Below are 14,237 nucleotides of genomic sequence, written 5' to 3'. Positions count from 1 at the left end.
CGACAAATGATTTGATAGCAAAGGTACGACCGAATCGAATCTCGTTCCTCACAACTTACTTTCCTCATTGCTATTTCCCCTTCTCAATGTATGTGCATAATGCCAATCATCTCGTCCAATATCCATGCGTACCTTGTAAGCTTCTTCCGCGTCTTCTAAGATTTGCATGTCTAGTTCTACCACATTCATTCCTTCTTCTCTTCCCATTTTGCCTAGAGCTCCTTGGAATGGTACGGTGACCTGGCTGATTCCCAAAAATCCAGAATTCTCTTTCCCTTTTCCTACAGGTGCTCCAGCGTTGCAGAATATGATTCCACACGTATTTTCAAAGGCTCTAGATACTAGTGTAGATTGAACGAACAATTCTTCAGAGAGCGAATTTCGTGCCAACCCTGCAGGGGTACAGTCGCTGAGAGTCCAGAAGGTTGGGATGATGATGAGCTTCGCGCCTTGAGAGATGAGCTCTCGGAATGCTTCAGGAAATGCGGCATCCCAGCAAATAAGCATACCGGCTTTCCCAAGAGGAGTATCGAAAGTAGTATGTGGATCATTCGTAGACGAGGTTAGATGTGGACGCTCAGGATGCCAGAGATTTTTCTTGGTATAGGAGGAAAGTATTTTGCCCTCAGGGGAAATGAAGTGAGCCGTGTTGTGGAGATTAGAAGTCTCGGGGTGTAAAGTGCAGATAGTTCCTGGCACTATAGATATTTTGAGTTCGGAAGCGAGAGACTGATAGCCAGAGAGATATTTAGATGTGATGTCGTGGTGACACAGTGGCAGGAATTCAGGTTCATCTGGAACCCATGACGTAAGGTGATATTCAGGCAGAACGACAAGGTCGCAGCCATTGGAAGCGGCTTCTCTGATAAATTCTACTGCTTTTTTATAATTGTAATCAATAGCTAGAGGCTAGTAGAAAAATATGAGCTCGAATTCTTTCAATAACTTAGAAAATCGTGAGCATCGTATGTTGTGAATATCACATACGAAGAGCAATCAATGACAGGAAAAGAAAGAAGCAAAAGCTAGTATTTTGGAACCAGATCGCTCTTTTTGTATCAAAACTGCTGAGAAGAATTATATAGGAATGATGACCGAAAGCCAGAACCCCCACGTTGAAACCTATCTTGACTGGCTAAGCTCAAACAGTGAGAAAATAAAGGACGGAAACGCCTCTAACGGTCTCTAAGTGGTGTCATTGTGATAAAGATCCATCACTGACAGATCATTGCCAAAGCAGTTAAAAACATGAATGCCAACGAACCTTCGGGCAGAGCTGCACCAACGCAATCTTATATACTGATGCCATTTTTGTGTTTTAGTGGTTTTGAATTTCTCTTTGCTCTATCAGTGTTTGATCATGTTGAGCAGAAACCAATACTTACGAAGGAGCCCGCTTTATGATTGCTGTTCGCCAAAAATTTCTCAAGTCGGCTGGCTGACGATAGTCTTGAAAGTAGAAAGGAATTGGAATAACGGAGCGACGAACGTGGGGGTAAGGGGCTGGGGAGGTAAAGCGGGCGCTAGCGGGAAAAACTGCGCCCAATCAGGACTAGCGCAGTGTTACACTTGCGGGCAGGTAAACTCACAGACTCATAAATCTTAACGACAAGAGGGTCCTTGAGAAACGATTTATGACAGGTTCTCATTAAAAATGATATTGCTGGATACCTAGTTTATGTTTGCTATATATCTGTAAACAAAACGATGGAATTCCATCCTGGGCATTTTGGTATCTTTCGTTATTAGCCGGGGCTTCATTGGCCGATGAAAATGATGACTTTCGTGGAACATGTCATGGGGGTCAAATTCCGCAGCCTTGTTACGACATTGATGTCGTGGTACCTGTAGCTGAACCTCCACTTCTTTTTAAAATTCCCATCACTAGTTCAATATCTGTTCTTCGTCATCACAATGATGAACCCATTAGACGCGTTGTCATTGGCAGGAACCATTATTCAATTCGTGGATTTCAGCTCGAAGGTGTTGGCTGGTACTAATGAACTATACAAATCGGGCGCGGAAGCTTTGGCCGTTCACCAACAATTGGGTCTTGTGGTGGATGATCTAACTAAGATGTCCAAGAGGCTCTCGGATTCATACTGGGGCTTATCTGGGATGGGAGTCGTTTCTACACCATCAGATGACGCATTTATGTTCATATGCAGAGATGCATCAGAATTGTCCATTGAACTCAGTAATAAGCTAAACAGTTTAAAATTGACAGCCACTGGCAAGCGTAGGAAATGGGAAACTGTTAAGCAAGCGCTGAAGTCTGTGTGGACTGAGAAGGACTTGACGGCTTTAACGAATCGACTGGCATTACTGAGAGATTCTATTCAGATGCACATCGTCGTGGATCTTCGGTAAGTAACTCAATGAAGTCCTCTATCAATAGAAAATGACGAGCAGAAGAGATCAGCTCGATTCGATATCATCAAATCAAGAAGTTCGCTTCGATCACCTCGACTATAGTACGAAGACTATTATTACTGCCCTTCTCACACATCAGGATGAAGTCAGCAAAGGGATCCAAGATCAAACGATAGCAATTACTCAGTTACTCGGCAGAATTGAAATTCTGGCTGAGAAGCACACATTTCCATCAGGTATTGTGCAGCAGATTGACAAGATTGAAGTAAATCAGTGAGTTTATTTGGTGTTTTTTTTTCAATTCGCATTATTCAATCCCAAGCCATACTTTCAACAGTCCAGATTGTTGTCTGTCAACTAAAGCCTCTCGACCCGCGAGTCGTTCAAAACATTCGCTCATTTGCCTATGTATTAGGAGCCAAAGTTTGATACTCGCCGAAGAACAAACATCTCAGAATCAGGTTCTGCACAACCATGAGTGGCACGAAAAAGCACTCCGCTTGCAGATTGCTCAATACCTTGTCCAAAATTTAAAGTTCCCAGCATTGAAAGAACGAGAAGAAACTATCGCGGATGTATATCGAGGAACATTTGAGTGGTTATTCAATGATAGCCATGAATCTACGCCGTGGCCTAGTTTTGTTCATTGGTTAGAACATGGGTCCAGTATTTATTGGATCAATGGAAAAGCTGCTTCGGGCAAGTCAACACTGATGAGATTCATATATGATCACAGTAAAACGAAAGTACTTTTAGAAAAATGGTCTGCTCCTTTACCCATTGTTATGGCCAGGTTTTATTTTTGGAACAGTGGGACTCTTGTACAGAGGTCTCTAAGCGGTCTTCTTCGAGCTCTTCTTTCCCAAATTCTGGGACATCTTCCTGATCTTATTCCTGTCTGTTTTCCCCAAAGATGGGCCAAAACCTACACTGATTCGGTTAGACCGTTCTCTGAAGCACACCAAAAGGTTCATCCGATGGAAATGGAGTACTGGAGTTTAACCGAATTGCAGGCCGCAATGCGGAGCCTCGTAAGCCAAAGCGTACAGCACTTCAAACTTTGTTTGTTCGTTGACGGTCTTGACGAATATGAAGGGGAACCTTCAGCTATAACCAAATACTTTAGTATGCTCGCTCAGGTACCGTGGCTAAAAATTTGCGTCTCCAGTCGTCCTTTACTTGGATTCGATGATGCTTTTGGATCTGGACCATCATTGCGGCTGCAAGATCTAACATGTATCGATATCAACCATTATGTCAAGTCGAGTCTCCAAGAGAATGTTAACTATCGACGCTTATGCGTAGAACAGCCTGTTCAAGCATTAAATCTCATCAGAAATATTGTATCGCGAGCAGATGGGGTTTTCTTGTGGGTTAGGCTTGTATTACAGGAGATTGTAAGAGGTCTCGACAATAGAGATAGCCTGCAAGATTTGCAGGAACGTATGGAAATATTGCCGCAAGATCTAGAGGAACTTTTCTCCTCGATGCTTGGAAAGATTGAGCCCTTCTATAGTAAGAAAGCTGCATCAATTTTTCTCATTGTCCAAGCGGCAAATGTACATCAGAGGAGCGTTAAATCATTGGACACACTGATTCTGTCCTTTGCTCTTGATTACGGCACCAGTCGTTTCGCAGATATCAAATTCAACTTTCAGGACCTGGAGCTGAGAAACAAAGAGATTAGTGATCATCTAAAAGTGAGATGTGCAGGATTGCTCGAGACCGGACCGAAATACTCCCCAGGATTTGAATATCTTGGATATCGCGTCACTTATTTGCATCGCAGCGTCCGAGAATATTTAGAACGTTCAGATATACATCAAAAATTCATGAAACATAGCAATGGAAGAGGCTTTGAGCCCCACACTGCCCTTATGTGCTCATACATAAAAGAACTTCAGATCTCCAAACCTCGGAAAAACATTTTAACCCAGCCTTCGGGCCTTCCTTTATTTGTGGCAACAGTCCTCAACTACGCCCACGATGCTGAAATTGCGGGATCAAATGCTTACGTTGAACCATTGGATACATTTGCGGCATTGACGCACAGTGCGAGGTCCAAAAGAATCATTTGGGCACCGGCGAAGTTCTCTTCTTTTCTACACATCGCGACCAAATGGGATCTTTGTGCATACGTCAGAGTTATTTTAGAGAGACTCGCCTCCGAAACGAAAGGAATTGTTGCTCACAACTTGTTAGCATATGCGCTTGCGGGAACAGATGAATACTATGTGCATGGCATGGAGCAGATGGAAAACTCGGATTATCGGCGAGATCGATTTCCTCCTAGTAATCGCATGATAGGATTACTGTTGGAACATGGAGCGCAGCCTAACAAAAAGCTAAAAGACTTTCCAGCTCTTTGTGAATGGACTGCATTTGAGATAGCCGTCCGTAATGTTTGCGCAATCCTACCGCCGGTGGACACGGAAGAAAGTGAAAATCAGCAATTTTCCGAGGAGGAGAAATTTTTGGTCTCAAACCATTTGGCAATTGTCAAACTCATGCTAGACAATGGGGCAGATGCGAATACAACCCTCAATTACCAAGGACGAACAATCACCTCCAGAAAGTTGCTGACTGAGACTATGAGAAAATATTGGAGAAGCAAGGAGCGGACTGTAGATGAAATGTTTAGGATGAAAGGTGGTAAATTGGAGCCATCGATGATTAGGAAGTGGATCATGACTAGTTGGAAATATTGGATTAGCATATACTAATTAATCAACCACAGATTCTCAATGTTCCAGTTTAATTCTTTCGTTTTAAAGTCAAGAAATCTTTTGATAAAAATGAAAAAGACTGCAACGATACGCTGCACACGTAGCTTGCATCGGTTCTCAAAAATGAGAACTTCCTAAACCAATTCAGACGAGATCTTGACTCTTTATATCCATCTCACCGTGACATGTTTTGTAGTAAAACCAATCTGAGAAGTTTTTTCTTTGCAATTGTAAATATGAATTCTTTGAAATTTTCGTGAATATTGGCCACCATATGGAAATTTTTGATAAGTTGCCAACGTAATGAACAGCAGAGGAAGAAATCTGAGTTCATCGTATTGTGAGTTATCACAATGTTCATAATCAGTCCATGCGTTGAATTGGGTGATTTCTTTTTCGCGGGTGAAAGAGGAAGTAACGCTTGGGGATGACAAGGCAGGCGCTTTGAGATCGCTTTCCATTTTGAAATCAACACCAAATCTATCACGGGTAAGCTCACATCTGAATTTTCTCAAGAACATTCTTGAATGTAATGATAAAAACGCTCTCAAAATTCTTTTCCTTTTCACGGTAAGCAAAAATGTCGAACGCTGCTGGTATGTGATAGATTGGATAATCTGCCCATCTCTATCTCTCCAGTGATATATACTGATGTTTGAACTTTGAAAAAAGATCAAACCCCGCACCAGAAGCGCAGAGGGTAAGTTCTCATTTTCGTCTTGATTCCATTGGGTACATCAACTAATGAACCATTTCAAAGGACCCAACCCTCTGATCACCGTGTCTCCGTCGAGTAAGCTTCACCATATACCAGCCTGATAATCTTCTATAGGCATACTAAGAGTATTAGGGAGTACGTTGCTGCAGCAGAAAGAGAGCGTGAGAAGTGAGTCTTTTAATTGACATTGATAGCTTTGAGTTTTGTGTTAACTTGCATTCAGTGATGAAAGATATGAAGACCTGTAAGTATTATATTCAATATTGAATCGACCAATAAAACATATTCTAAGAACGTGTTAGGGAAAATGAATTCCAGGCAGGAAAGTTAGTCTCTCTATAAATCTTGACTTCTTTAGATCCCGTCATTGACGGGAAATATAGGAGAGATTGGCGTGAGGTGGAGAAGAAATTGTAAGCATTTGTTGTATTATTTATCTAAAAGTCTTCGATACTGATTTTGTGTTGTAGTAATCACCAGATTGGTGGCTTGTAAGTTTTCAAACATCCGAATTATATGTAACATTCAAAGTTGATTCAATGTAGAAGAGAAGAATTGGGCAGATAGTGAGTTTTCTTCACCCACTATCAATAAATGTACACTTAGACTGATTTGTCTCTAGCGAAAGACGTTTAGATGATGTGTAAGTTTTCCTTATGTCTAGTCTGGATTGTTGAAAGCTTACATATTAATGAACGGTTAGATCATCTAAATTAAGCACGGCGTAAGTATTCAAAACTTTTTATATCACAATCTATGTTGATGACATTGAAGACAATACTCGTCCTCTATATCTGGCTTAATTGACTTTTTGTCTCTGATTTCCTGATCTGATCATCTCAAGCCCACAACCCATGTCTTGGACGCTATAAGTATCGTTATCCTGGCAAGTAATGCACTGGCTACCTAGCTCTTTGCGTTCCTAATTTGCCAAATCAACAACATGCATAAATTTAATTTAGACCTTCGTTCTTCTTAATGCTCATTCAATATTAGTTATTGTTTGGCTCTCAACATTTTTATGGTGTTCAAGTAACCTCCTCCTGTCCTATTTGTGGCGGAAATTACCATATCACGTCGATTCTGGAGACGGCTTGACCCAATCTGCCTGATTAAGCTTCAAAGAAGCTGTATCTATTCTCTTCTTAGTAAGAAGAGAAGAAGATAAATCATGTGTTCTATAATACTTCATTCGATCTCTCATTGCTATCATTCAATGTTAAACTATCCTACTATAACCTAGCGGTGGACTCTAAGTCCTGGAATATATTAGGATCAATCGATATGATTTAACTTTTTTTATTCTGAATCAGGCTTATTTCCTGAAGCTCTCACTCATGAAACTTAACAGAACTAACTTATACTTAGAGAAGATGAAAAGCATAAGCTGTTAGTATATTTACCTAGGCAGTGATATATTTTCACTAAGATGAGAAACTAATTTTGAATGACATCTCAGAGAAAGTGTATTGGAACAGAAGTTAGTAAATTTTTAAGAAAAGATTCAAAATAGTACAGATATTAATGTTTTATTCTTCTAGAGATCGTGAAATCAATGATTTGTTAGTAAAATCTTATAGAAAGATTTTACTAGTATAAATCTAATTTAATTAATAGGAAACAACAACTCGCGATATCGGAGAGAAAGTAGGTTAAATCGTTATTATATATTTATTTATATTACTTTATTAATTTATTCTTCTAGTACATATAATTTGCGTCGAATGAGAAATAAGTAAGTTTTTAAATTTTCATTCATACTAGAATGTTTACTAATAACTATAATAGTCTAGATGAAATGGAACGATAGTATGTAAATTCTATAATCTAGAAATAATAATATATACTGATACTAAATCTTTATAGCATTCATGACTCTCGAGCTAGATGGGTAGAGGAGGATAAGATTCGGAAAACCAAGTAAGTATAATACAAATCTACTAATCGATGTTTTATATATAGTTTTTCTTTTAGCTAATTATAGTATAATAGATGGGATGGATTTTTCTTGAAGGGCTTATTAGGACGAGGCATGCTTATATTAAAGTGGGTTAATTTAATATGGTTAGCGTAAGTCTATTTCTACTACATATACTATAAATATAATATAGAGCTAACAAAATATAGAATAAGCGGAGTGATTCAGTTCGTACTTGCTATTCGTGGAGAAAAGAGAGCATCAAAAGAAGAGTAGATTACTTTTCTTACTTTCGAAAATTTTAAAAAATTTGCTCTTTAATGATTTGATTTTTTATATATAGTGAATGATTGTGAAAACTCTTAGAATATATAACTTTATATATTAAAAGATATTTATAAATTTATTTATAAAAATAATTTTATATAGAAAAACTAAAATATACATTTAAAGTTTTATACTTATTACATCATTCTTTTTTTGAAAAATTATTTAGAATACAATTTTTTTGGTTTTTGATAATAAACATAATAATTTAAAGTAGATTTTGATATATTATATATTTGAATTATTATCTCTTCTTGAGTATATTAAATAAGCTCCGAAAGTGATCTGTATATCAAGTAAGAATATTAATAACTATATTAAGAAATACTTATTTCTTTATTCTTGATTTAATTAATAAATCACAATTTAAATATGTATATACCAAAAGGAATATCCAAAAATAATATAATTTCGAATATATTTTTAATTATTAATTTATTAATCTCTTTCTTCCTGGATTCTTTATATATAATTGGATTCTTGAGATTAATAACAAAACAATCAGAATAATAATTTTGTATATAAGCTCGAATTTAAGATATAACTACTTACAAAAAAGATATTGATAAAAATATCTGATTATTTTTAAATAAATTTAAAAAGCGTTTTTTTTAAATTCGTTATATATAAAATCACTATTTTGTTTAAAAAAATACAACTTTACTAGAATTTGATAAAGTTATTTTGAAATTAATATTATAATCAATTTCTTTAATTTCCTTAATATATCTAGTTTTTAAATATTTATAATATAGTTTTATTGATATAGATCTAAATCTTATAGATTTATAAAATAAATTAAAAAAATATGTTTTTCCTTTTATATCAATCAATAAAAAAGATCCCTTTTATTTATTAGTAATTGTTTTATTGCTTTTTTTAAAAATTAAAATCTTATTATTTGATAATAAATTATAAAATTTAAAACCTTTTGTATCTATATAGAATTATATAATTTATGAATTTTTATTATAACTTTAGAGATTGTAGTAGTATATTATTTAATAATAGATATTAAAGAATTGATATTGATTATATGGGGAAATATATTAAAAATAAGTAAAGTAAATATTAAACCATTAGATTTAATAATATTATTAATTGCTTTTATAGCTATTTAAAGTATAATTATTTTATGAATATTGAATTTATAAATCTTTTTATGAATAATTTTATAAGATCTATATAATAGTATTTAAAATCTTCTAATAATATTAATTAAATAACGTATTTTTAAAAGGATTATTTTTATCTGAATAGATATTAATATAGTATATTATTGAAATGCTTTTTTAATAAAGTTAATATCAATATTATAAGTAATATACTCTAATGAATTAATATATGTATCAATCTAGTACTTACGAATCTTATTTTATATTTACTTTATAAATATATTATTTAATTATAAAATAACTTAAAAATAGATAAATCGGGTACAGAAAGCAGGCTAAACGCATTAGGCGTATTATATAATAATCTTGATTGATATAGTCAACTGGATTATATATAGCTTTTAATATAATATATATTAGAGTAGATAATAATAATGAATTAACTAGGTGTAATGTAGTATAAAGACTTTTCATTAATTCCTTCAAACTATTAAAATTCTATAATTTATAATTGTGTATAGGTTAGTATTGATCTAAAGTAGCTTTATAGGAATTATTTATATACTCTTGTTAGTTTTTATTTAGATTGATTGTGATAGAGCTCTTTATATTATATATTGCATTTCGAGATATATATATTTATTTTTTAAATTTGGTTTGTATGATATAAGAAAATGGAGTATTAAATAATTATATTCAGATTATATTCTAAAAGAAAATAAGAATATTATAAAGTTATAAATAATTAATAAATAATATTTTAATATGCTTATTACTCTTATTAATAAATTATTAAAAGCTTTATAAGTTTTTTTAATTTCCTAAATTCTTTTTTCTTTTAATAAATTATCCTTTATTAATCTTTTATTAATCCTTATTTTATTATAATTATTTTTCAATCTATTAATCTCTAAATAATTATAATTTAATCTGTAATAGGTTCTATTAGATTGATTATTTCTATATATCTTTATTATTTTAAATATATTATAATCTTTACCCCTAAAGATTTTTATTATTATAATAAAAATCCTTATATTAAATATATATCACGGAATTCACCGTATAGTATAACCTTACGGTACTAATCCCAGTACTCCTTCGGAGTACTCACTCCTATAATTACTAAAACTATTTTATTCATTTCATTTGTATGCTTTATATACCTAATTAAACAAATACCTCGCCCAATCAGAATATATAAACAAAATATAATTCCTTATAATTATACCTTAAGTCAATCTAGTTTATTATCACTCTATATACCTACCTCCTAATCAAAGTAACCATTAGACCTAGCTATTACCTCCGTGATAATATAGCTATTGCTATATTCAAGAAAAGATTTACTAACTAATATCTTTATAATATATTTCCAATATCAATTTAATATATCAAACCTAAATCTTTTAATTAATTATTTTTATTAATAATTTAAAGAAATAGAATATCAAAATTATATTAATTTATTAAAACAAATATTATATTAAGAGTATAAAGGTTTTTTTATAAAAGAAAAATAAATGAAATGATATTAAAAAATTAGAGTTAATAAAAATTTTATTTCTATTTATTATAAAAAAACTAAGTTGAATAGGTAATCTTATAAAATACTTTATAGATTTTTATAAAATTGTTATTAATTATCCCTTATTTTTTTATAAAATTATTTAATTGATTTCTTGGATTATAGAGTAATTTGTTTATATTGAATATTATTATTCTAAGTTTTATTTTGAGATTAATAATTATAATAGTTTTAAATAAAAAGGGTGAATTCCTTATTTCAATTGTTTATCCCTATGTTTTTATTATTTTTATTCTACTTTTTACTTTTTCAAAAAATAAGGCTTCAGGTGCTATGAATATAATAACTGATTTAGAAGATTATAGATTCTTTTATTATTACGGGTATTGATACGATATAGAATCAATATCGAGCTGACTATTAGTCCGGAAGCAAAGAGTTTTCATATATATATAGCTTTAGGAAAAAGATTTTGAAGAAATTAATAAAAAGTTTTATTCTAGTTTTTTATCTATATTCTATACTAATCATTATCTTATATTAATTCTAATGATTCTTTTTATTTAATCTTTTTAAAATAAACCATTAACTAATTTTTTTGAAAATAATTTTAAAAGCTTTAAAAACTTCAAACCTCGATTAGACTATAATATGCTTACAATATATTTACAATATACTAACAACATACAATTAATATTATTTAAATCAAGATTTTCAATACAAATTTTTTAAAATACCTAAAGCACCTTCATAATATATCTTTTTCTATAATATACTATCAATACCCTTTCAAAATAAAATAGAATAATTAAATAAAAAAAAAACATAGAAAAAAAAAGAAAATCTTTTTTACAAAATAATTATAAATTTTATTTTATACCCATAAAATATTAATAATACATTTATTTTATATTATCAAAAATGATAATAATATTTGTTTAATACCTTAAACCTTTTATTAGAATTTTCTTTAAATTTTAAGAATTCAACAAAAAATTAACAAAACTTTACTATTTTATAAATTTTTTATCAAAAAAATAGAGTTTTGGTATAATGTTATATAAAAAAAAAGGATTTAATTAGCTGTTTTGTAATTAATCAAAATCACTGATTAAAGCTAATTATAAATAGTTGATATTATATTGAATAGCTTGTATTTTAATTAAAAACAAAAACAATATTCACTAGAATTATTTTGTTTTAATAAATAAATATAGATTAAATAGCTTATATATTAATAAAAGATATATTAAATAGTTGATATTTAATCAAAAACAAAATGATGCTTTACTAGAATTGTTTTACCCTAATAAATAAATACAAATAAGTTATTTTTGAAACTTTTAGGTTTTTCCAGAACATTTAGGATTTTAAACCTTTTTCCAAATTTTCTTTAGAATTTGAGGATTTAATAAAAAGCTTGTAAAACTCCATTATTTTCAAGATTTTCAGAATTTTTAGACTTTTCCAGAACTTTCGGAATATTAAACCTCCTTCAAACATTCCGGATTTTTATTATTTTTAGGATTTTAAATACTATATAATATCAAAAATACTGTTTATTTCTAATTTCATAAATTTTATATATTTTCAAGAATTGGTTAAAAAGCTAACAAAATTCCATCGTTTTGAAAAGTTTTCCTATATTAAAGTTTTAAGATTTTTAGATTTAAAGAGTTTTAGAATTTTCAGATTTTAAGAATATTAACCCAACTAGTTTATAAAGTTCTATTATTTTTTAGGATTTTCAAATTTTAAAATGTCATTCACCCACAAACCACTATTAAATTCTAATTTTATATATTATATTTTTAAGAATAAAAGCTAAAAAAAAGGAAAACAAAATTCTATCGAATATAAATTATTATTTCATTATCAAATATAAATCATTACCCTACTAAAAGCAAATTGATTTTTTTTTTGAATTTTTAAGATTTTCAAAATTTTTAAGAATTCGAATATAAATTGAATTAGTTTTTGACACTCTTATACTACAACATCACTCTTTTAAAACTATAAAGAAATTAAATTTTATAAAATAAGAATATAAATACTATAACACTAACTTATTACTATGAAAATTAATAAAACTATAAAAAAAATCGATTTAATAACAATTAATTATTAAATAACTTTAAAACTTTTGAAAAAAAAAGTTTAAAAAAAAGGACTTTATTACAAATAATAATATAATATAAAATTAATATCAAACCAATTATTAATCCAAAAATAAAGAGTTTTTATATGTACATATAACTTTAAAAAAAAGATTTCAAGAGAATTAATAAAAAGTCTTATTCTAGTTTTTCACCTATATTCTATACTAATCATCACCTTATATTGATTCTAATATTTATATTAATAACAAATTATCATATTATTTCTATTTTTGTATTTATTTCTTTATGTATAAAAAAAGTTAACTTAAATACCCCAAAAAGCTCTCTTTTATTTCTAATAATAATAATAATAAGAATAATATTAATAATAATAATAATAATATTTTTCTTTATTAGATTATTAATATTTCTTAATATTCTAATATTTTCTATATTTCTAAAAGTGATATTAATATTATTATTTTCTAGATAAAGAAATGTATTTTTAAAGATTTAATAACTTTTATTTATTAATCTGTAATTAAGATATTAATCATTTAAACTATTTTTTCTTCTAATAAAGCTTTTTATATAGCTTTAAAATTAAAGATGGTATTGATTATTATTAATTCTCTTTTTGGTTTTCAATATTGGAATTCTAGTATTTTATGAAAATCTAAGGGTTTTTATAAAAATTGTAATATCTATATTGGAAAATCTAATATTTGTATAGATTTTTTTGAAAATATTCGATTTTATAAATATTAGTAGATTGCTAATAATCAATTAATAAAGATTCAAATATTTAATAAAGTTTTTAGAAAAATAAAGGAAATAGAAAGTAAGGATATATAGTGACCCACAAAAAATAAGGGCCGTAACTCAAAAACACACCAAAAATAGCCATTTTTCAGTTTTTTTAAAATACCCTAATTCTATATCGATTAGATATCTAGATTTCAAACTTTCAAATATAATAAATATTGAATAGAAGTTTAATTAAAAATGAATGAAATGTTTTTGAAAATTTACTTAATCTTGATATTTCGATTCGAAATCGAAAAAATCAAAAAATCAAAAAGTACGATAAATTTACTAGTAAAAATGTTACAAAATCGAAAATTTCAATTCAATCAATTTTAATTAATTATATCAAAACGAAATAATTTAGAAAAAAAATTCACCTTTTTTTTATTAAAATTTATATAATTTTCTATATTCAAGTGAAATTTCATTATAATAAATCTAAAGACTTTCTAAATATACAAAAATAAAAAGGTTGAATAATAGCTATTTTTGGTGTGTTTTTGAGCTACGGCCCTTATTTTTTGTCTAGTACTGTAGATAAAGTAAATACATTTTTGATGAATAAGGGTAAGCAAAGTAATAATGATATAAATAATATTATTTTTAAGGTTTTTCTTATTATATTA

The 14,237-nt window shown here is 29.8% G+C and overlaps 3 protein-coding genes across 3 annotated transcripts; 2 read left to right on the top strand and 1 right to left on the bottom strand.

Moving 5' to 3' along the window:
- Window positions 1–48: 48 nt before the first annotated feature.
- EAE98_007129 (uncharacterized protein) lies at window positions 49–1,309 on the bottom strand (the record flags this gene model as incomplete). Its single annotated transcript, XM_038954752.1, has 2 exons — window positions 49–909; window positions 1,265–1,309. The coding sequence occupies 2 exons, from the start codon at window positions 1,307–1,309 to the stop codon at window positions 49–51; spliced, it is 906 nt and encodes a 301-aa protein (XP_038808894.1).
- A 605-nt stretch (window positions 1,310–1,914) lies between these two features.
- EAE98_007128 (uncharacterized protein) lies at window positions 1,915–5,096 on the top strand (the record flags this gene model as incomplete). The annotated part of the gene is made up of 3 exons (XM_038954751.1): window positions 1,915–2,366; window positions 2,416–2,646; window positions 2,789–5,096. 3 exons carry the CDS (start codon window positions 1,915–1,917, stop codon window positions 5,094–5,096), a joined length of 2,991 nt encoding a protein of 996 aa, XP_038808893.1.
- Window positions 5,097–5,679: 583 nt separating this feature from the next.
- On the top strand, window positions 5,680–8,011 carry EAE98_007127 (uncharacterized protein; the record flags this gene model as incomplete). The annotated part of the gene is made up of 18 exons (XM_038954750.1): window positions 5,680–5,695; window positions 5,772–5,799; window positions 5,932–5,985; window positions 6,041–6,061; window positions 6,120–6,143; window positions 6,201–6,230; window positions 6,288–6,308; window positions 6,363–6,383; window positions 6,440–6,460; window positions 7,186–7,206; window positions 7,277–7,297; window positions 7,359–7,379; window positions 7,435–7,464; window positions 7,523–7,552; window positions 7,606–7,626; window positions 7,684–7,737; window positions 7,810–7,887; window positions 7,945–8,011. The coding sequence occupies 18 exons, from the start codon at window positions 5,680–5,682 to the stop codon at window positions 8,009–8,011; spliced, it is 579 nt and encodes a 192-aa protein (XP_038808892.1).
- Between the last annotated feature and the right edge of the window lie 6,226 nt (window positions 8,012–14,237).

The sequence above is a fragment of the Botrytis deweyae genome, assembly GCF_014898535.1.
Source record: "Botrytis deweyae strain B1 chromosome Unknown BDEW_016, whole genome shotgun sequence".
Classification (NCBI taxonomy): domain Eukaryota; kingdom Fungi; phylum Ascomycota; class Leotiomycetes; order Helotiales; family Sclerotiniaceae; genus Botrytis; species Botrytis deweyae.
The sequence above is the reverse complement of the archived record's forward strand: the minus strand, read 5'-3'. Positions and strand labels throughout refer to the sequence as shown.